Source organism: Lissotriton helveticus, chromosome 12, assembly GCF_964261635.1.
Source record: "Lissotriton helveticus chromosome 12, aLisHel1.1, whole genome shotgun sequence".
Classification (NCBI taxonomy): Eukaryota; Metazoa; Chordata; class Amphibia; order Caudata; family Salamandridae; genus Lissotriton; species Lissotriton helveticus.
In genome coordinates this window covers 170792259-170815930 of record NC_136073.1, presented here as the reverse complement: position 1 = coordinate 170815930, position 23672 = coordinate 170792259, and the positions used below count along the sequence as shown (strand labels likewise).

At 43.3% G+C, this 23672-nt stretch overlaps 1 protein-coding gene across 5 annotated transcripts in view; it reads right to left on the bottom strand.

Annotated features, from left to right (window-relative positions):
• Nucleotides 1-1392: 1392 nt before the first annotated feature.
• ACHE (acetylcholinesterase (Yt blood group)) overlaps nucleotides 1393-23672 on the bottom strand; it is a 401526-nt gene continuing 379246 nt past the window's right edge. For 3 of the 5 annotated variants that reach the window (XM_078670032.1, XM_078670033.1, XM_078670034.1), the window contains one exon: nucleotides 21419-21841. In XM_078670032.1, coding sequence (XP_078526158.1) covers nucleotides 21630-21841 — 212 coding nt within the window. In that variant the 3' untranslated portion in view covers nucleotides 21419-21629. Of the gene's footprint in view, nucleotides 12565-21418; nucleotides 21842-23672 lie in introns of those variants that run through there. The other 2 variants (XM_078670035.1, XM_078670036.1) reach the window with 1 other exon arrangement.

The following is a 23672-nucleotide window of genomic DNA, read 5'->3' as shown; positions in this document are numbered from 1 at the left end:
TTTATCTGTGGACCAGCCCATGTCAGAAGATCCCAGATGACCAAATTCTGTGAGATGAAGAAAATGACTAACTCAAATTCACACAAAATGGGTGGACAGGATTATACATAAAGGCGTACAACAGTCAATTACATATACAAGGTTTGAAGAAATTAGCAATTTCAGAGGACCTAGTAAAACGCTAAGTTGGGCAGACGAAAGGATAATGTATAAACGTAATTGGGGGAAACTTGAGATTTTACCAATCACCTGGTAAAATAAATGTTGGGGACCTCTTAAAATATGTAGCGCAGTGTGCAACATAAACACGCAAAATGAATGGAGAGGAAGGCAAAACGATACACTGTACAGAGAACATAACTGTAATGACAACAAGATATAAATACACAACTGCTGTAAACATGCCATGCAGTGTACATGCAGAAATGACTATAGTAAAGCAATATCCTATTGACAGACACAGAAGAGATACAAATTGCACAACATTTGTTTGGGAATCAAAGCATAAATGCCCGCACACGTCCTAATATCCCTTTTTGGTAGAGTAAAAGGTGCGAAGAAGGGCTGGAGGCACAATCCCCTATACCTCCAATAAATGGGAGGCTGGTTGTGGTACAACCAGCTTACCCAAAATCCAACATACAAACGATAGCCCAGCACACTTTACAAACAAATAGTAACAATTATACAATCAATGTGTATAACTTCTTCAGGGCTTATAGTATGTATCTGTAGCGCTGTTATCTAATTATTCCTCATATATTAAGACCTAGTGGTTTTTAAAATCAATTTGAAAAATTCCACATTGGGGTCTGTTATGCTCCAAGTAATTTTCTTTGTTGAGTATGTATCTGAAAATAGTATAGTTCCAGCAGAACGGTCCTCCACGGTGTAGGGCAGCGCATGCCACTTGGTCTTAATATATGAGGAATAATTAGATAACAGTGCTACAGATACATACTATAAGCCCTGAAGAAGTCCGTGTAAGGACGAAACGTGTTGGCGGTTTCAAAAGGTTTTAAAACAGAGAAAGATAAAGGATGAAATTGAAAATAAATACAACATCGACTCTTCTTTGGAACATTTTTGCGCATTGATTGTATAATTGTTACTATGTGTTTGTAAAGTGTGCTGGGCTATCGTTTGTAAGACACAGAAGAGATACCTGGAACACACATACCTATAGCATCATTACAACCTGCAGAGACAGACATGCATGTAGCACAGATGACCTGTGAAGAGAGCCTGGCAAGCCATATCTATTGTACAGGTACACTGTGCTGAGAGAAGGACACGCATAGTACAGAGCCACACCGCTGACACAGACATGTCTATAAAGACGGACATGCATAGTACATCTGGATAGTACAGATATTCACTCTGACACAGGTCTAGTGGGGGTTGTAACAGTTTTATTGGACTATGCAGAAACATCACGAATCAGGACTTGTCCATACCTGAGGCTGAACATGTACAGAGTTTACAGTAAAGATCACAAGACTGCTGACAGAGATAGGAAGGGGGCCAAGGTGAAGTGGGGACTAGGAGGAGAAACTCCAGAAAATCAGCAGAGACTGAAGAGGTAGAGAACACCATGGGATCAGCAGACAGTGAGGGGAAGGAGAAACATCAGAGGATGAGCAAAGGGTGAAGAGGCAAGGGAACACCAGAGGATCAGTAGATTATGAATAAATGAAAGAACACTACAAGGTCAGCAGAAGAAAGGAGCAACACCAGCGGATCAGAAATGAGTGAAGAGGCAGAGAAAGGGCAGCAGCTCAGAAGAGAAATTAGTGGCAGAGAAGTATCAGAGTATCAGCAGAAAGTAAGGGGACACATCCTAGATGATTATTAGATGGTGAAAAGACAAACACCAGAGGATCAGTAAAGAGTGAGGGATCAAACACCAGAGGATCAGCAGAGAGTAAGAGGACACACATCAGATCATCAGAAGAAGGATCAACAGACAGTATGAGAACAAACACCAGAGAACATCAGAAGATGGATCAAAAGACAGTAAGAGGGCAAGCACCATAGATCATCAGAAAATTAAGAGACAAACAACAGAGTATCAGTAGAGAGTGAAGGAGCAAACACTAGAAGATCAGCTGAAAATAGAGGATAAACACCAAAAGATCACCTTGAAGAAGGAGCAGCAGAGACTAAGAGGATAAACACCAGAAGATCAACAGAAGATGACGGGACAAACAACAGAGAATCAGCAGATAATTAGGACAGGAAAAGAAGCAGAGAGAGAGGGGGAAATCACCAGATGATCAGTAGAAGGTGAAAAGACAAACATCAGAGGATCAGTAGAGGGTGAGTGAACAAACACCAGAGGATCAGCAGGAGGAAGATGATACACACCAGAAGATCACCAGAAAGAAAAGAAGAGGGTAAGAGGACAAACACCAGAAGATCACCAGAAGATGAAACGACAAACAACAGAGGATAAATAGAGAGCAAAGAGAGGAAACGCAACAGAGTATCGGCAGAAGGTGAAAGCCAAACACTGGACCATCACTAGAAGTTGAAAAGGCAAACACTAGATGGGAAGCAAAATATGAGGGCAAAGGCAAGCACCAGAGGCTTAGCAGGAAGTAAGGGGATAAACAGACACCACAATTGAGGAAATGAACAAACTCCAGAGGATCCGCAGAAGGTGCGGAATTAAACAAAAACCTGAGGGGCAACAAAGAATAAAGAGTCAGCAGAGTATGAAGGAAGACGAAGGGAAGAAGAAACACCGGAGAATCAGTAATGTAATGAGTATAAGAAAACAACACAAAAGAAACAGCAGACAGGTCAGAGAAAGACAAGTAAAAAAACGCATTATAATCAGAGAAGAGATAAAAGGAGAAATACCTGAATATCAGCAAGAGGAAAGACGCAAGGAAAAACTAGATACTCAGAAGAAGGTGACAAGGAAGAAAAGAACACTAGACAATTAAAGAGAATGAAAGAAGAGAGATAGAAATGTACCAGAGAATCAGCTGAGAATGAAGTTTCAGGGCACAATAAAGAATCAGTAAAGAACGGACCAGTGAAAGATCACCGGATTATCTCAGAAGAAGCAGAAACACAAAAAAAAGCAAAGTGGAAAAACAGAATGAGCTTAGAATGAAGAGTCAGTGAAAAAACAAATGATCAGAAAAGAATGGGGGGAGTAAGGATAACAAAAAATCAGCATAGAAAGAAGAAGCAGAAAAACACCAGCAAATCAGAAAAAGGTGACAGCATGAAAGCATACTAGAGTTTCAGCAGAATATGAATTAATGGAAAACAACAGAAATTGAGAGAGTATGGGGTAGAAAAACAACTAAGAATCAGGAGTCTAGCACGAGAACATGACCAGCAGAGAATAAAGGGGTGGAAAAAGATCATCAAACAGTAAGGCAACAAAGAAACAATCAAGCATCAAGAAGAGTATGGGGTCAGAAACACTTGAAAACCAGCAATGATATAAAAAATAGAGAAACACCAGAGACTCTGCAGAGTGAGGAAATGTAGTAATAGAAGAGTACAGTAGAAATCGAGAGGATGAAGAAACTGAAGAGAGTGAACTGATGGAGAAACACATGATTTTATTACAGAGTAAGGGCAGGGAGAAAGGCTTAAGAAGATCAGAATAATGTGAATGAACAGACAAAGATAAGCGAGTAAGCAGAAAGTGAGGGGCTAGAAACATAAGAGGATCAGCAGAGAGTGAGGGCAAATATCCGAGGTTCGGAAGAGAGTGGGGAGCAGCCAAACACAAGATCAGTAGAGGAGGGGACAGATAAACACATGGGGATTGGCATACATTGAGGAGACACACAACCACCAAAGAATCAATAGCAAATTAAAGGAACCACCAGATGATTGTCGGAAATTGAGCAAATAGACAGACACTGGAGGATCAACAGAGTGAGGGGACGCACAACCAGAAAACCAGCAGACTAAGGCGACAGATGAACACCAGAGGATCAATAGAGTGTGTGTAGGTGGGAGATAGGATAGACATGGAAGCAGACAAACATCAGAGGACTGAAGAAGAGTGAGGAGATGGACAAATACCAAAGGATCAACAGTGAGTGATATAAATGCTCCAGATGATTGTCAGAGAGTAGGCAAACAGATAAATACCAGAGGATCAGCAGAGAGTGAGGGGACAAACCGACACCAGAGGACCTACAGCGAGTGGGATACAAACACCAGACGATCAAAAGATAGTGAGGGATATACATACTCCAGTGGAACAGCAGAGAGTGGAGAGCAGAAGGACAACAGAGAATCGACTGAGATTGAGTGGACGACCACCATACCATCAGCAGATCAGGGGGAAGAATAAACACTAAAGAAACAGCAGATTATTAGTGGATGGATGAACAATCACCAGAGGATACTCAAAAGGAAGAGGACACAGAGACACTACAAGATGTGAAGAGAGTTGGGAGAAGGAAAACACCAGATGATAAAAGTAAAAGGAGAGGAAGTAGAGACCACACATGATAATTAGAGAGTAAAAGGACAGAGACACGCATGTGGAGCATGTAAAAGCAGGAGTAAACTGAAGCAATGATGCACTATGAGATAGTATTATAGGAGAGAGAAACAGCAACAGAGAACATTAGATGTCTCAGCAGAGATAACAGGAATGGAACTAAAGTGATGGATAAGCAGATGACAGGAACCAGCCGAGGATCCAGAATGCCTCTGCTTACAAGCATCAGAGGAAAGTGGCACATCCTGTGATCAGCAGAGAGTAGGAAGACAGAGAAATAACTAAGTATCCTCAAAGAGTATGAGGTGAAAGGAACGCCAAAGTTCAGGAAAGAATAACAATAAGGTACAATATCACACAATATAACCTGGAATAGGATGAATGGGAAACAACAGAGAATAGGTAGTGAGTAAGAGTACAGATAAACCCCAGGGCATCAGCACAAAGCTACAAAGAGAGTTAGGGGACAAAGAAACACAAATGGAGCAGTAGAGATACAAAGAGAATGGAGAAACCAATGGTACAAAGAAGCACAATTGGATCCATAGAGTGAAGTTGCACACAAAGTCCAGAGGATTGGTAGTGATTAAGAGGACAAAAGAGACACTGAATGATAATTAGAAAGTAAGGTAAAGGTGAAACATCAGAGTATCATCATAAGAGGAAGATAACAGAAAACCACAAGGATCAACAAAGACCAGCAACACAAGAGGATTAGGAGAATGCGGTGAGGGAGAAGTGCAGCGTACTATAAATGAGTGGAGGACTGGAAAAACTCTACATCAGCTAAAAAGAAGGAAGGGAGGGAGGCCTTAAATGATCAGCGAGTCTGAAGGAATGAAGAAATAGCTAAGAATCATCACAGAACAAGTGGACGTAGATAGATCAGTGGAACAGATGGTGTGGGACAATAACGATCCAGAAGATTGGCAGAGAGGGATAGAAAGTGAAACTCAAACGTATGGCTGAGATGGTGAGGGAGCAAAACTAACAAGGACAGAGCATTGCTAGTGGCCGGATTCCCAAAGGTAACATGCACTCTTGAGTAATTTACACTTTTGAGTACATTTACTACCTTTTGATATTCACAAACTGTGTAAATGTCCTTCAAAAGTAAGTTACATGTCTCCAGCAGTTTGCTTACTCTTGAGAGGATGGAAGACGTCCTTCCTTAAACTCCTCCCCGGCCATCTCTAAACCCATCTTATCCCTTCTAATCCCATCCCTGCCCATTTTTATAAGCAACCCCTGTGTACCTCCAACATTTCCTACTACAAGAAACTATATATGCAGGAACTCTGCAGTCATGGTGGAGAGCTCCACATACATAAGTGTAGGTAATGCAGAGGTATGAACTCTGCACATAGTTTGTGAATAGCACTTTGCTGTATGTTTTGTAGTACTATAGAACATACAACAAAGTGCAGTTTGTGAATCAGGCCCACACTTTTTGACAGCGACCACTGGCAAAAATAAACAAATGCAGATCACCAGAGATATATACGATGGAAGAATACTAGAAATACATAGAAATTAGAGAGAAGCACTAGAAGTTAGCAAGGGGTGCAGGAAAGGAGTAATATCATAGGAGAGTGCATGGAAATAGACACAATTGAGGATCTCCCCTGAATGAAGAAATGGAGTATCATCAGAGAACAAAAAAGGCAGAGCAGAGATTGCTAGAAGGGAAAACAACCAACGTATCAGCAGAGACATAGGAATCATAGAAACACTAAGGGATCAACAGAGGCCAAGAGGTCAGAGAAAACAAAGGATGAACAGAGACTGATTGGTTATGCAAACACTTAGGGATCAGCAGAGAGTGGGATATCAGAAGAAACAAAGGATCAAGAGATCGACAGGTCAAGCAAACACTTAGGGATCAGCAGAGAGTGGGATGTCAGAGAAAACATAGGATCAACAGAGACTGACAGGTTATGCAAATACTAAGGGATCAGCAGAGAGTGGGATGTCAGAGAAAACAAAGGATCAACAGAGACTGACAGGTTATGCAAATACTAAGGGATCAGCAGAGAGCGGGATGTCAGAGAAAACAGGATCAACAGAGACTGACAGATTATGCAAACACTTAGGGATCAGCAGAGAGTGGAATATCAGAGGAAACAAAGGATCAATAGATTGACAGGTTAAGGAAACACTAAGGGATCAGCAGCAAGTGGGATGTCAGAAGCAACAAAGGATTGACAGAGATTTACAGGTTGTACAAACACTTAGGGATCAGCAGAGATTGGGATTTCAGAGGAAACAAAGGATCGAGAGATTGACAGGTTAAACAAACACTAAGGGATCAGCAGAGAGTGGGATGTCAGAAGCAACAAAGGATCAACAGAGATTTACAGGTTATGCAAACACTAAGGGATCAGCAGAGAGTTGGAAGTCAGAGGAAACAAAGGATCAACAGAGACTGACAGGTTAAACAAACACTAAAGGATCACCAGAGAGTGGGATATCAAGGGAAACAAATGATCAACAGGGACTGAAAGGTGGAGAAATACTACAGGGCCACAGATCTGAGGAGTCAGAGGCACATTAACTGATCAACAGAGGCTGAGGAGATGGAGAAATATCAAGGGATCAACATAGACTGATGAGTCCACGAAACATCAAAAGATCAGTAGAAACTGAGAGGTTAAAGAAATACCAAATGATCAACAGAGACTATGGGACCTTAGGAACACAAAACCATCAGAAGAGACTCAGGGGGTGGAGAAAGACTAGAGATCAGCAGGCATTTAGGGGGTTGAGAGAAACACCAAAGGATCAGCAGAAACACCAAATAATACTAAATAAGAGGAAAATCACCTGTATCCTGCCTGCGGAAAATGAACATCCACAGATAAAAGAGTGAGAGAAAGAAACAGATGTGGAAGAGAGAGGTGTGGAAGAGAAAGAGGGAGCGCAAGTAAGGAAGACAGCGAGGGACAGAACAAAGGGTAAGCCAAAAAAAGAGATAGATAGAACAGTAGAGAGGGATAGAAAGAGAGAGAGAAAAAATGAGATGAAGTGAAAGTCAAAAGCACAGGACGGAGAAGAGAGGCAGAGAAAAAGGTAGAGTAAACAAAAGAGAAAAAACAAGGCACATGAAGAAAAGCAGAGTGAAAGAAATCAATAGAGAAACAAACAGAAGAAGAAACGAGAGGAGGGAATGAGGGAAGGAGCGAGGGAGTGCAAAAGAGAGGTGGGAGGAAAGGAGAGATTGAGAGAAAAGAAAGAGTGGTAGATGTGGGGAGGTGACTCATGAGGAACTGCCTATAGTACAGAGCAACAAGGGGTTACTAAGAGAGGATCATAGTCATGGAGTTGAGCAGGACATCATATAAGGATCATAAAGAGCATCATACAGAGGGATTCCAGGGTAATTTGGCAGTATCCTGGACATCAGAAACGAAGGTCCTGGGGGGTGGGAGGACAAATTAGTTGGTCCAAGGATATCTGAATCAAATCAATGGGGAAATCAGAGAAAACCAAATGGGATCCATGCTTGGAAATAAAAAGATTTTTGGTGGGCTGGGAGAAAGCAAAGGAGCCAGGCGAGTGCCCAACAGGGAGAAGTGGAGCATGGAAGGAGGAAATCAAGGAATGCATAGTGTTGGTTAGAAGGTGAGGGTCCAGGGCACTCAGAGAAATGAGAGGCGGTGGTAGAAGGAACAAAAGAGCCATGGGATCCGGAGGGAAGCGGGATGCCACTGACGATTAGAGAGAGGGTCTGGGTGTTATAGGAAGAGAGTAGAGTGAGGAAGTGATTTGACCCCTGGTGTTCTGAGGTGCAAGACAGGAGCAGGAAGAAAGGTGGAGGTAAAATGCATGGGGCAAGACTGTATAATGGTGAGAGAGTGGGAAGGCATGACTCGAAGCACCCATTTCCGGAGAGGAATTACATCTGCAGAGAGGCACCATAACCAGACCTGAGCCTCATGGAATCCTGGTCCTACCCCCTCCACCAGTTCTGAAGATGTGGTCATTAAGACCTTCAGCTTGAGCAGGTACCACTATCACAGTGGAGAACGTGTGCATGCCACCACCTGCAGTGTTTCTGGCAAAAGTAACTCCGTGACTGAGTGCCAGTTCATCTGGAACCTTTCTGCAGAGGAGGCCAACTCCAGAGAAACCTTAAAAACATCTCAAACAAAATAAACAAATAAAGCCATCCTAGTGAAGACCAATGAGAACAGCCTAAGCAGTCAATCCAAGATCCCAAAATAAATACACAGATGTTTGGAGCTCCTCCATTTTATATATATATAATATATATTTATATAATTTCTCACAAATCTTTAAATCAACAGTATATACAAATAACCGTGCAAAGAGAGGCAGACATGTTCAGCGCAGTACTTCAAAGGGAAATAAAGAGTGCAATTGGCACCTCCAACATTTGGTGACACTGATAGCAACGAGACAAGAGGAACCATTACAACCGGTGACACTGAAGACAGTAAGAGAGTGTAGGATAGTCAACCCTTGAAGGGACTAGTTTAGTGAAACGTGGGAGTCACCTCAACATACTCAGAGGGGACAGTGTGCTGAGATCTGCTAAGAACCCACATGTATAGACCACAGTATAATGAGGTGCCAGGTCCAGAGCATGAGAACCAGAAAGTACCACAATAGTTGCTAGAGTTGGGTAGGGCAAGAAACCAGGATGCAACTCAACATCTCCTGGAACAGAGTGGGTGAGGGGTACGGGGAGGGGAAGAGTCAGACAGAGACACACCATCAGCAGACGCTTAGCAAATCTTTTGTCATGAAAAGTTTTCACGTCTTTTGAAACTGAGCTGAGGAAGTACACAATTAAATCCAATATTCATTGGTGTTTGCTCTACAAATTGGAAGAAACTGCACATATTCTACTGAGGCCTTGCCCTAGATAGGAGCAGTGGAAATGAATGTACTTACTGAGACTCCATTGCGAATCAACACCAAGATGAAAGGGGAGCTTAGAGTATGGTCAGAAGAATTCTGTTAAGCCTTCTTAGTAAGGGGACAATTTGGCATCTAAGAAGGTTTTGTAGACCACTTGAAGGTTGATTCCCTGCATGGCACATGAACTGGACAGAGATTCATTTTAAAAGGCAGAGTTTGGTGCTTGGAAGCCCCATTCTGCTGACCCCCCTTACATTTGTTGGCCCGCATACTGGAAGGCAATGAACCTGGAGGTGTCCACTGCCCCAAAGTTACCAGATAGAAGAACCCAAATAAGGGGACAGTTGCCTGCTCTTACCTGTAACATCACAGTGCAGGTAGGAGCCATGGATAGCGCATGGGTCCTATCAAAGAGAAACCAGTGCCCGGGATGATGGCACCTCTCAGATCCATAATACCACAGATAGATCATCTATAGAGACGGTGATGAATAAATCTCTCTTCTACAGTTGTCTGGGATGGGAGTCCCTTATAAACTCTATTAATTCTACCTCAGAAATCAAAACCTGCAATAAGTAACTGTTCATAATGCCACTAAGCGTGATAGTTCATTCAGTCTACCACAGAATAAACTGAGACTGTACCAGGTGCTACCACCCTCCCAGTCAATATTGCACTGCTTTTAGGACAATTGCTATAGCACGGAGCAAACTGAGTGTGGGGAGAAGGCCACCTCCATCACAGCCAGCATTCCACTTGACAATTACAATGTTGGCAGTGGTGAAATTGCTATTCCACAGATTCAACAGAGTCCAAATGCATGCCTCACAGCTCTAATACCACAGGACATATAGAATGGTGGTGGTAGTGAAACTACCATGCCACGGAGTAAACCAAGTCTGAATGCACACCTCCTACCTCTAATACCAAACATGCATACGGGTGCAGAAGAGGTGGTATTCGATCAATCTACTGCAGAAAAAAATGATGTGAGGGTGAGTGCATCCTTTTCAACATCATAGCTTATGCACTCTCTCTGCCCAGACCTGCCAAACTGAACCCACCCTCTGTCCCAGTAGGGACACCATTGCAAGCACTAAGAAAATCCTTTACAAAATACACACAGCTTTGGCATTTTCAAAAGACTGGATCAACAAAAAATGTAAACAAGTTAAAAATACAAAAACATTAAAACAAATTTGTATACAAGTGCAACATGTATTTTCCTACTTCCTCTGGATGTTGCCATGTATCTGCCTCATTCAAAGAGTGCTTGGCCCATGAATGAAGTATTAGCTTAGACATGATTTGGAAATAGACATCGGTCCAGCTCTCATCACAAATCCAAATGCAGATGGTATTCTATACTCAGAATCCTTTTCAGTCCCATGGTTGTAACACAGCTCTCCACAACAGTACTTATGTCCCCTGGTGAGTAGACGAATTTGACCGTCAATATATTATCAGCAGATTGGTTGGCCATTCATATAATCAGCAGATGTTAAACAAAGACAGAATATCAGAATTATGGAGAAAATTAGTTGGCCCAGTCCTCAGGCATAGGGTTCTTGCAGACACGCTGTGGCCTTCGAGGCAAATAATGGCAAGAAAATGATCAATAGGCCAAGGTGTACTGAATATATGGGCATGGATCAGATTCTTTGCCATAGGACCAGCCTTGGAGACCCTACACAGGTAAGGAATGGCTATCACATGTCAGATAACTGGTAGCAGGCATGTAGAAATTGACCAGCCGTTGGGCCCAAGACCATGCAAAGAAGATTTAGAACACTCTAAAGATATCACTTACTAGGGTTTCATGATCAGAAGCATTACTACTGGTTGTTGGACGATCTTTGGGTTGATGCCTTGAAAAGTCATTCAGGAAACCTCTATGGTTAATGCTATGTATGTATGTATATGATATTCTATGGCACTAACCTAACCAAAAGGCAGCAGAGTGCTATACATAGACAAAGGCAAGCTTAAAGTTGGTGAGGCAGGCCTACTTGAGTATAACCACTAAAGTATTAAATGGTGGGAGATCATTAGGGTCAATGCCATAAATTGAAGTTTTGGAACCCCTATGATCAATGCATGCACTTACCAGGACATTATTACCATCAGAGTAGATGCTGGAAATCAGCAACCTAAAGGCCATGGGAAGAAGTTCTGGAACTTGCAACAGTCAATATTATCCTTAACTTGTGTATTATTATCCTGCACATGCATGAGGCTCAAGGTAATGAGAAGCATCTTTGGAATCCTTATGGTAAATATTATCCCATACAGTGCTAGATACTGGGCAATCACGAGGTTCATCACCTTAAGAAGGAGCCTGGGTTCCCCATACAGTTAACAGAATCACTTACTAAGGTGTTATTACCAGTAATGCTAGATGTTGCACAGTCATCAGGCTTAAGGTCACGAGAAGAAGCTTAGACATACTCTGTGTTCAATGCTATCATTTACTAGGGAATTATCATGTGACATACACTAACTAAGGGGTGGAACTAGAGACTCTATCTTCTGATCATTACTAAATGCAGGATGGCTCCAATGAGTGATCAGGGAGGTACACATGAAGGTCAAGTGACAGACGTTTCCAGGTAATGGGGAAATGCTGGGTAATGTCTCATAAATATTGGCTCAGACTTCGAACCTTCTGGCTTAACAGAGGTGTTCATCTGCAACGTATGGCTGCTTTTTGAGAAAGCTGTGGATTCGCAGGACAACTTATGGGAAGGGGTGACCTCTTGGCCACGGTGGAGTGATGAGAGGAAGACGATGATGTTTCTACTCCAGGTGTGTGTTGTGTAGTTTCTCAAAAAGGGCTGCATGCTCCAGAGATGTTCCTGGTTTCTTCGACGACCTTCGTTGACTGGTTGTGTGCAGCGATAATTTGCACTTCCTCCAGGGCTGAAGATACACTTTGCTAAGAGGGCTGCCACCAGGGAAACAGAAGGTAAAGAAGTTACCTGAGATCTGTGTGTGAGTTGGAATGGGAGGGGCATTGGCCTGGGGAGGGGTATTGGAGCTTTGACCAAAATGGCTGTGAGAGGGCTCGGGGTCTCCTCACAGATCGGAACATCTCTCTTGCTTACTGTAGTGATCAAATTGGTTCTTCCAGTGCATCATGTAGGCGCTCCAACGGTGGAATTCCAGCTTCCACTGGCGCTCCGCCTCATCTATGTTATCTACAAAGGTAGAGAGAGAAAGAGACGGGTTCAAGAGGAAGAGAGGGAGAGGCAGTGGAAATGAATAAGAGGAGGTACAAAGGGTGGAAGGCAGGACCAGGAGAGGTTGTGAGTGGAACAAAGATTAAATATAGTGGGGAACAAAAATGACATGAGTGAAAGAAGGAACAAATTAGGGGGAGGCAGAACCAAGAGGGGTGTGAGGGGGTCAAAAAGATAAAATAAATAAGGGGAGGGGCAGGGGAAGTGAGTGAGAGAAGGATTGAAGAAGGGGAGACAGGACCAGGAGAATGTGTGAGTGGGACAAGGAGATGGAATGAAGTGTGAGAGGGAGGGTAAATGAGTGAGACAAACAGGTAGGGTAAAGAGGGTAAGATAGGTGAAATAAATGAGAGAAGGAACAAAGAGAAGGAGGTAGGATCAGGAGAGTGTGTGAGTGGGACAAACACATGAATTAATGATAAAAAAAGTTAGGGGAATGAGTGAGAGTAGGAACACATAGGTGGAAGCAGGCCCAGGAGAGGTTGAATGTCAGACAAAGGGATAGAAAAAGAGAAGTGATAGTTGAAATTAGTGACAGAAAGAACAAAGAGGAAGAGCCACCATCAGGAGAGGGTGGGAGTGGGAAGATATGGGATGAAGAGGGTATGAAAGAGAAAAGAAGAACGAAAAAGAATACATGGGGGTAACAGGCATAAGCGTAAGAGTGATAAAGTGATGGAATTTAAAAGGAAGAGACAGTGTAGGAGAGAGAGACAATGAGGGGGATAAAAATTGAGGCACAGCCAATGGGTGTGGAAGGACAGAAAGCAAAAACAAGGAATAGAGGAAGACATAGCAGATTAAAGAAGGGAGGAGTAATTAGGGGAGATAAGGAGATGGAGGATATGAGTAGAGTAGAGGAGGAATATAATGGGGTGGAGGAAAAAGATGGCAATAAAAACAGAAAGATGGAGAAAAGGGGAATCAATGTGAATCATAAAGAGAAGGTGGGTGCGGGCAAGAGGTGGAAAGGCATGAATGAGTGGAAGGATGAGTGGACGTTAGGGGTGAAATGAGAGGGTAGTTATGAGTGAAAGAGGAGGTAGAGTTTGGATTATGATAAAAACAGTTATTGGAATTCATATACAACTGTTAGTTCAACATACAACACAATACAGCAACCAAATAAAGTTGACTTTAGAAAAATGCATGAAAATAAACTCTTTTATTAAATCTTTAAAGTACAAACAGAAATTAACGGAGATAAGAACATCAATCAATAAATACTGGTAACAAAAATATATATCTGAGGAGTACAAAGAAGCAAAATTGGTACAGAAAACACCAGGAAAGGGAAGGGCATAAAGGGGCACAAAGCCAAGGATGGAGGAAACTACATCCTGTGATGGAGGAATATATCAGAAGGGGAGGGGCATAAAGCCTTAGATGAACGGTCATTCAGGAAGGGGAGGAGCATGCAGGGTAGGTCCGTCCCACAGAAATGGGAGGGGCATTCAGCGTGATATGTAGGGCAAACAAGAAGGTGAGGGGCATGCTGCATATAAAGAGCGAAGCACCAGACCCTGCAAAGTTGGGTGAGGGGGAACTGAGTGTAGGATATTCCAGACAAATCAAACATCTTGTAAAGCTGGAACATACTACAAGGGCATTTGTGTCTCAAATTAGGAAAGAGGAGAATGTGTAAATTAGTCAGTCTAGAAAGGGAGAGGCAAAAATCCTATGATGAAAGGATCTACAGAAAACAGAGAGAAGACACAGTTTGCGTGGGGAGTGGAGGCCCTTTGCCAGAGAGGACGGACGAGTGTACAGAAACAGGAAGGAGAAAACAGCCTGATTAAGAAGAATCAATCAAGGAGGGCACACGTTCTCTATACAATTAAACAAGAATGGCAAAGACAAAGCTTCAGTTAGAGGAATTAGGGGCAAACATTTTAGGATTAGGAGACGTGCAGATGGTGGGGCCATCGCTTTGTGGTTAAAAAGGGCCTACCTGGAATGAAGTAGGGAGCTACTGGAAGGAGTCAGTCTGTGAAAGTTAGTAAATATCTTTGGATTGATAGGGTTGCATGAAGGGTATTAGAACTTAAAAAGGAGTAGCCTTCTGGAAGAGAAGAAACCTCACTGGCTGGGAATGGGGAGCAGGGGATTGGGTAATAGAAATGTATCACCAACTTGGAAGGGTTGGTGAGGGGCTTATGGAATGGACGGTATCTTGACCTGACAAAGTGTAGAATATTGTAACCATGTAGGATGAAAAGCAGGGTCCTTGGACAGGGCGGGGTCTGGGAAGGGGGTCAGAGCTCAGAGCCTATTTCTAACCTTCCAGTCAGGCATGGGGCCAGGGAGCGGGCGCGGGGTTTGAGCCCATCAATGCCCTTCCAGTCATGGAGGAACCTTGGAGTGTGAGGGGCTGAGAGCCCAAGACTGTGTCAAGAAACCTCCCACCCTCGCTCTAAAAAGGAAAAGTGTTTGAGCTTCTTAGCAATACCCTGGAGAGGTTGCAAACCCCCTGATGGACATGAACTGTAATGCAGAGCATCCAATCAGCTGGAAACTTACTATCTGCAGTGGTTTGTGCCTCAACTTCTGCACATTGTGTGGTAAAGGCTCTTCAAATGGTGATCCTTTGAAGTGAGCCAATAAGGTGTGACTCACAATGGAACTGTGTGAGTTGGCAGCTCTGGGATTCACAGATTAAGAAGAGGGGATTGTGGGAAATACAATGGTATCAAAGGCAGAAGGAGGGGCTGCAGGTGGGGTGGTATCTTGAGGACAGATGGGTCCAGCGGGAATTGGAGTGGTGTCACAGTCTCTGAGGGAATGACCATGAGAAAGTCAGTGGCATCACATGCTGGGAAAGAGAGGCCTGAGGAACTAGGGTGGTATCAGAGTGTGGGAAAGAAAGCAAGCAGGAAATTGAATGGTAACACAGGCTAGGAAGGAGGGGGTCTGATAAATGGAGCAGTATCATAGGGCGAGAAGGGGGGAAATGCAGTGAAATCACAGATTGGGAAGAAGGTTCCACAGGAAATGAGTAGCATTATAGAGTGCTTGGAATAGGATGCCACAGGAAATGAGTGGCATTATAGAGTGCTTAGAAGAAGGTGCCTAAGGAAATGAGTTGCATTATAGAGCGCTTGGAAGAAGGTGCCACAGGAAATGAGTGGCATTATAGAGCACTTGGAAGAAGGTGCCACAGGAAATGAGTGGCATTATAGAGCGCTTAGAAGAAGGTGCCTAAGGAAATGAGTTGCATTATAGAGCGCTTGGAAGAAGGTGCCACAGGAAATGAGTGGCATTATAGAGCGCTTGGAAGAAGGTGCCACAGGAAATGAGTGGCATTATAGAGCGCTTGGAAGAAGGTGCTACAGGAAATGAGTGGCATTATAGAGCGCTTGGAAGAAGGTGCCACAGGAAATGAGTGGCATTATAGAGCGCTTGGAAGAAGGTGCCACAGGAAATGAGTGGCATTATAGAGCGCTTGGAAGAAGGTGCCACAGGAAATGAGTGGCATTATAGAGCGCTTGGAAGAAGGTTCCACAGGAAATGAGTAGCATTATAGAGTGCTTGGAATAGGATGCCACAGGAAATGAGTTGCATTATAGAACGCTTGGAAGAAGGTGCTACAGGAAATGAGTGGCATTATAGAGCGCTTAGAAGAAGGTGCCTAAGGAAATGAGTTGCATTATAGAGCGCTTGGAAGAAGGTGCCACAGGAAATGAGTGGCATTATAGAGCGCTTGGAAGAAGGTGCCACAGGAAATGAGTGGCATTATAGAGCGCTTGGAAGAAGGTGCTACAGGAAATGAGTGGCATTATAGAGCGCTTGGAAGAAGGTGCCACAGGAAATGAGTGGCATTATAGAGCGCTTGGAAGAAGGTGCCACAGGAAATGAGTGGCATTATAGAGCGCTTGGAAGAAGGTGCTACAGGAAATGAGTGGCATTATAGAGCGCTTGGAAGAAGGTGCCACAGGAAATGAGTGGCATAGAGCGCTTGGAAGAAGGTGCCACAGGAAATGAGTGGCATTATAAACTGCTTGGAAGGAGGAGCTTACAGGAAATTGAGCAGTCCCGCATGCAAGGATGAAGGGGTCTATAGGAAAAGGAATGGTGCCCCAGGGTGGGAAGTGCAGGCCTGCAGGAAATTAATTAACACACTCGGATAGGAAAGACGGTTTGTGGGAAATGCACTGGCATCATGCAGTCCCAAAGAGGGAGATGCAGAAAGTACAGAGATGCCTCAGGTTGGAAGCAATGGCCATGCAGGAAATTGGGTGATACCACAGGCTATGAAGGAGTGCTCTGCATGAAATGAAATGGTATAATAGGCTGGAGCCACCAATCAGAGTTAGACTAGAGAACCGGGAATAGGTGAATCAATTCAGTAGAGGTTGTAGGGAGAATCTAGTGATAGAAGGGTTAGCATGGAAGAGCAATTTGGCATGCAATGGACAAACGATGAGATGAACAATGTACTCAGTGCAAATACAGCAGAGTCTGTCTCCCTGAGGTTTTCTGTGTCACAATATGAAGTACATCTCTACCGGCCATTAGTGATACAAACACAGAGGTCACTTTGTTGGTGCCATTGTTCTAGCTCATGGGCACTCGTGATAGAATCACAGAATCACAACATTGAAATTAGAATCTCCTACTCCTTGGCACTAGCGACAGAATGGCAGAAGTCACATTATTGGTTGCAGAATCTTCCCAGTCATTGGCACTAGTGACAGCATCATGCAGTTCACGTTATTGATGTTGGAATCTCTCTTCTCACTCGCATCAGTGGTAGAATCGAAGAAGTCACATTATTGCTGTAAGATTCTCCTCACTTGTGGGCGCTAGTGATAGTGTAATGCAGATCATATTGGCACTAGTGATAATATCATAGAGTTCAGGTTATCAATGTCAGAATCTCATACTCACTTGCACTAATGGTAGAATCACAGAAATCAAATTATTGCTATAAGATTCTCCTCACTTGTGGCCACTAGTGATATTATTATATGATCACGTTGGCACTGGTGATAATGTTATAGAGTTCACGTTATCGATTTCACAATCTCCCTACTCATTTGCTCTAGAGGTAGAATCACAGAACTAACATTATTAATATAAGATTCTCCTCACTTTTGGGCACCAGTAATAGTGTTAAACAGCTCACATTGGCACTAGTGATAATATCAAGTAGTTCAGGTTATCAATGTCAGAATCCCCATACTCATTGGCACTAGTGGTAGAATCACATAACTTACATAAATAATATAGGAATTTCCTCACTTATGGGCACTAGTGATAGTGTGATACAGTTCACATTGGCACAAGTGATAATATCATAGAGATCGTGGTATCGATGTCAGAATCACCCTGCTCATTGGCATTAGAGTTAGAATGAAATATTTCACATTATTAATATAAGAATCTCCTCACTATTGGTCACTAGTAATAGTGTTATACAGATCATATTGGCACTAGTGATAATATCATAGAGTTCAGATTGTTAATGTCAGAATCTTCCTATTCATTGGCACTAGTGGTAGAATCACATAACTCACATCATTAATATAAGATTCTCCTCACTATTGGGCACAAGTAATAGTGTTATACAGCTCACATTGGCAGTAGTGATAATCTCATAGAGTTCATGGTTTCGGTGTCGGAATCTCCCTACTCATTGGCATTAGAGTTAGAATGAAATATCTTACATTATATAAGAATCTCCTCACTTATGGACACTAGTGATAGTGTTATACAGATAACATTGGCACTAGTGATAATATCATAGAGTTCAGGTTGTCAATGTCAGAATCTTCCTACTCATTGGCACTCGTAGTAAAATCACATAACTCACATGATTAATATAAGAATCTCCTCACTATTGGGCACAAGTAATAGTGTTATACAGCTCACATTGGCAGTAGTGATAATATCATAGAGTTCATGGTTTCGGTGTCGGAATCTCCCTACTCATTGGCATTAGAGTTAGAATGAAATATCTCACATTATTAATATAAGAATCTCCTCACTTATGGGCACTAGTGATAGTGTTATACAGATAACGTTAGCACTAGTGATAATATCATAGAGTTCAGGTTGTCAATGTCAGAATCTTCCTACTCATTGGCACTCGTAGTAAAATCACATAACTCACATGATTAATATAAGAATCTCCTCACTATTGGGCACAAGTAATAGTGTTATACAGCTCACATTGGCAGTAGTGATAATATCATAGAGTTCATGGTTTCGGTGTCGGAATCTCCCTACTCATTGGCATTAGAGTTAGAATGAAATATCTCACATTATTAATATAAGAATCTCCTCACTTATGGGCACTAGTGATAGTGTTATACAGATAACGTTAGCACTAGTGATAATATCATAGAGTTCAGGTTGTCAATGTCAGAATCCCTCTACTCATTGGCAATAGTGATAGAATCACATAACTCACATGATTAATATAAGAATCTCCTTACTTATGGGCACTAGTAATAGTGTTATATAAATCACTTTGGCAGTAGTGATAATATCATAGTGTTCATGTTATTGGTTTCAGAATCTCCCTACTCATTAGCACTACTGGTAGAATCGCACAAGTGACATTATTGGCATCATCATCTCTTCACTTATGGACACTATAGTCTGCTTTCCTGGATCCCAAGAAAGAACAAAATCTCCCCATTGATACTAAAACTTTTTGACAGTCTCTGGCAAATTCTTTCTTGAACATCCACCGCTGTCCCCAGACCAGATGAACTGGCACCTGAATTAGTGCCCAGCTTTTCAATGCAGCAGTAGGCATTGCGAGCCCATTCTTCACTTCCTCAACACTTAACCAAAGTGTCAGGAACACTGTGTTGTAATCCTGAATGCCCTTTTAACAACCTGATGCATTATGGGAGTTGAGGTGAACTGGAATTAAATTACTTGAACTTAAAATTTAAATTGCAATGAGATGTAGAAGAAAACACTGGCTTAGGAATGATGTCCCTATTGACATGAGGTCATAAGTAAACTTAAAATGTAAAAAGTTTCCTTCCTGATGACCTAATTTACGGGGGATACAAAGGAGAATGTCATGGGTGAGTAAATTGAATTACTTATGTCCCCACAGAATCAGCCGTAAATGCTTGCATGTGGACTCAGCAAGCATCTGAATTTTATACTGATTTTTATGTATTGCTTGTTCTAAATGTTTTAATAATACTTATTGTGTTTTTTAAATGCATTTTTATGGATACTTTTGCACCAGAATAAAGAATGAATTGAATAGAATTAACTCAGCTCAGCAAAGTTATCGAAAAATCATTGGCTGGGGGCACTCAAAGATAGATACTGCGGAGGTAGCAGAATGAAGCAGTTCAGCGCTGGCCATGAGGCGCCTGAAGCCAGTCTCTGCACTGGCTGTTTGTGTAAAAGAGGAGTGAGTTCAAGCGCTTGTGCTTTCTACAGTGCTAATTTGAGCCGGTGGTTTCCGGTGCTCAGCACCGCCACTTAATTGTCAACACCTGCACTTATGATAGTCTGCCACAACGAGGCGCTGTTTATATAATTTAAAGACGAGTAAAATAACAGTTAAATCAATGTGCATAAAATATGACTAATACCTGCTTCCCAAGCCATTCTTATGGCTTTGGGCTCTGGAATACTGTAAATTGTTACACCTGTAGCCCACAAGCTGCAGTGGCCTCCTGACAAGGGCCCACCACTTATTTTTTCACAAACTAAGCACTGGCTTTGCACTCTCTGATTTCTATGGCATCGAACAATGTATCTGGGCAATGATATGACACACCACATACATAGTTGGTCACTGGCGCTATGGCATGCCTCACACCTCCAGTCCTGCCTTTTACGCCTGCATTACACTGCATTGTGGGACTTGTAGTTTCACTTTCAACATTGAAAGTATGGACTGAAAAATCCCAGCTTGCAAGCTGCTTTTGGATGAAAGTCTAACACTGCTGAGATGGGTCTTCTGGGCAGCTTTCAACACGCCTGGGAGGTGCCTGTTTTATCCACCGTGCTGCAGCGTGGTGATTGCATGGAAGGAACATGTGGAATCTGGAGGGAGATTCACGGTCATATTTTGCTGCTAGAAAATGGTATTGCTTTCGGTGACCACAGATGGCAGGCCATCTCCGGTTCAAGAAAGAAAAACCCTAACAACTGCTCTGTCCACTCCTTAATTGTTTGGTATCTTATTGTTATTATTTTAATTATCTGACAATACCAAGAAGTCACTAATCGGACTTTGCATGCTATGCAGATAAACTAATAGAACACAGACGTTCAAGAATTCACCTGCCCTTTAGACTGGACTGGCTAACGGTCACGCACTGGGCAGATAATAAGACACACCCTGAACGCTTCCCTTGGTTTTTGGAGCAAGAGTTGAATTTCTGGAGAAAAGGAAACACTGATATAGAAATTGTACATAGTAGAAGTGATGCAATTCGGTCCCAATTGTGTTAGATGGTATTTGTGCGCCCTCTAGCGCTCATGTAACAGACCGCAGTGCCAGAAGATCTGCTCTCAGCAGGATGTCAATACGACACCAAGTCATAGGTTCTCGTTCTCCACTTGCTTTTACTGTCTTCAGATTTCTTTCAACAAACAAATGCAACATATGAGCTGTATTCTTGGTTACTTTCCATTCAATCAATTAGAATTTGTTTTCTTCATGAAAAGTCCACAATTAGTTTAGTGGTTTCCCAGAGAAATAAAGTTATCCAAGTCATGCTACAAGTGAAATTAGGCCAGGCAGATTTTACGACTGCATAGTGCCAATATCGGCAACACTCCCCATCCCTCCCACAGCAATATCCTGGAGAAATAATCACACAACACATTTTTTAGTGGAGAAAATTGCTGCAGGTTTATTTGCATAACAAATATGCAAACATGGTAGGTTATCGTACGGGCAATCCCAGGGCAGGCAGCCCCTCGCCGCCTGCCCACCTGATGTGCCAAATACCCGGTGGCCCTCGCTAACCTGTGTTTGTCGATTAGGGGGAGGGGATAGCCCCTCCCACCAGCGGACCGACAGTCCACCCCCTTACTCACGCCCCTCCCAACTCAGGGGGCGGAGAGTTGCAGGCAACCCCTGGTTGCTCAGGTCCACAACCGCCTGAAGGAGTAACGGGGCGCCGTCGCTCCTCCAGGGTCCATCGTGAGGACCTCCCTGGGGATCTTGGCTTTCGCACCCTTACTGTGCTCCTGCAGAGGGTACCCTCCTGTATCTTACAGCCTCTGCATCGCCCTGTAACTCCTCCTGCAACACAAAATAATAAGTTAGTGAATAACACCCCCCTGCCTGTATGCCGGGTACGCGGTGGGGAGGGAAACGGCGTCAGGGCAGCAAGAGAAAAGAGGGAGATCGGTGGGCGAGAGAGGTATAAGTACCTCTCCCCCCGCCCTCTCCTGCCCGGAAGTGACGCAGGCCTGGGGGACCCTCGAGAGTCCCCCAACACAGGGAGGCTAACCGTGTGCCATCCTGTGGCACTAAGGGGGGGCTGCCCTCTTAGGAGGGCCCCCTTCATGGGCCCGGGGCAGCCCTGAATAGTGCCAATATATCCTTAACACTCCCCATCTCTCCCACAGCAATACTCTGGAGAAATAATCAAACACAACACATTTTTTAGTGGAGAAAATTGATGCAGGTTTATTTGCATATCAAATATGCCAACATGGTGGGTTATCTTACGGGCGATCCCAGGGCAGGCAGCCCCTCGCCGCCTGCCCACCTGATGAGCCAAATACAAGGTGTCCCTCGCCAACCGGTGTTTGCCGATTTGGGGGAGGGGATAGCCCCTCCCACCGGCAGACCGCCAATCTACCCCCTTACTCATGCCCCTCCCAACTCAGGGGGGGCAGAGAGTTGCAGGCAATCCCCGGTTGCTCAGGTCCAAACCACCCGAAGGACTAACGGGGCGTCGTCGCTCCTCCAGGGTCCAACGTGAGGACCTCCCTGGGGATTTTGGCTTTCACACCCTTACTGTGCTCCTGCATAGGGTACCCTTACTGTACCTTACAGTCTCTGGATTGCCCTGTAACTCCGCCACAGCACTGGGTGTGGCCACCATCACCCCAGGCCCCCCCCGCTATAGACCTAGTTACCTACACCCTGCTGATTCCAAGGCCTCCCCCAGATCAAGCAAGATTAGGTCCATTCCCCCTTTGGACAGGTGTATCCCATCTGGATCAAATCAATCAAATCAAATATTTCTTTATTCGGCACTTAAAAAGATACCATAAAAGTACATAAAAACAGATTAAATACATTAAAAAAATATTTAACAAATAGTTCATCCACTACATTTCATTTCAGTTAGTCCAACATCTCAAATTATAGGGCATCATATTTAGCTCATCTCTCTTGAGTTCCTTAGCTCCTTAGCCTCACTGCCATCTTAATAAAACTTGAAATACAGCAAAGGGTATATGCATCATTAGCCATCTGGAAGAACACCAATGCTACCTTAGCATGTTTAAACCTGGCCCGGTTCAGTAGACCTTCCAGGAACTTTCGCCTAGGTAATGAATAAAAAGGACACAATAAAACAAAATGAAGGGTATCCTGCGGAGACTATTGTCGCAGCTGCAGGTACCCTTCTGCTCGACCGTTAAGGTAAAACCAGGGGGTCAGCCAGCAAGTGATGCAACAGGTTTAATCTAAATCGGGTCATGTAAAATCGGTCCTGTGCATTATGAATCAGTGAGAGATAGGGTTCCCTTCCACTCTCTATTTTCAATAATCTATAAGCCCCCACTGTAGATTTACACTCTTCAGTAGCCGCCCTCCTGGCAATTGTCCATTCCCCAAACATTTTCTTAACCATTGTTTTGTTCTGGGCAGTAAGGGCTTCAGGTTCTGTAAAAAGATTCTTACAGCCAATAGACTCCAGGGTACACTTTACAAAATTTAGCCAGGGGATAGAAGTCCATTGGTCTAATTTCAAACAGTCTGATAATTTGTCTGCTGAGGTCTGCCTCGGGGTTGTACCAGATTTTCACCCAGGCCAAAAGAGGTCTGATCTTAATCTGGTCTTCAATGTAGGGTTCTCCCAGTTCCTCGTGTAGAATGTAGGCAGATGTACTAGATG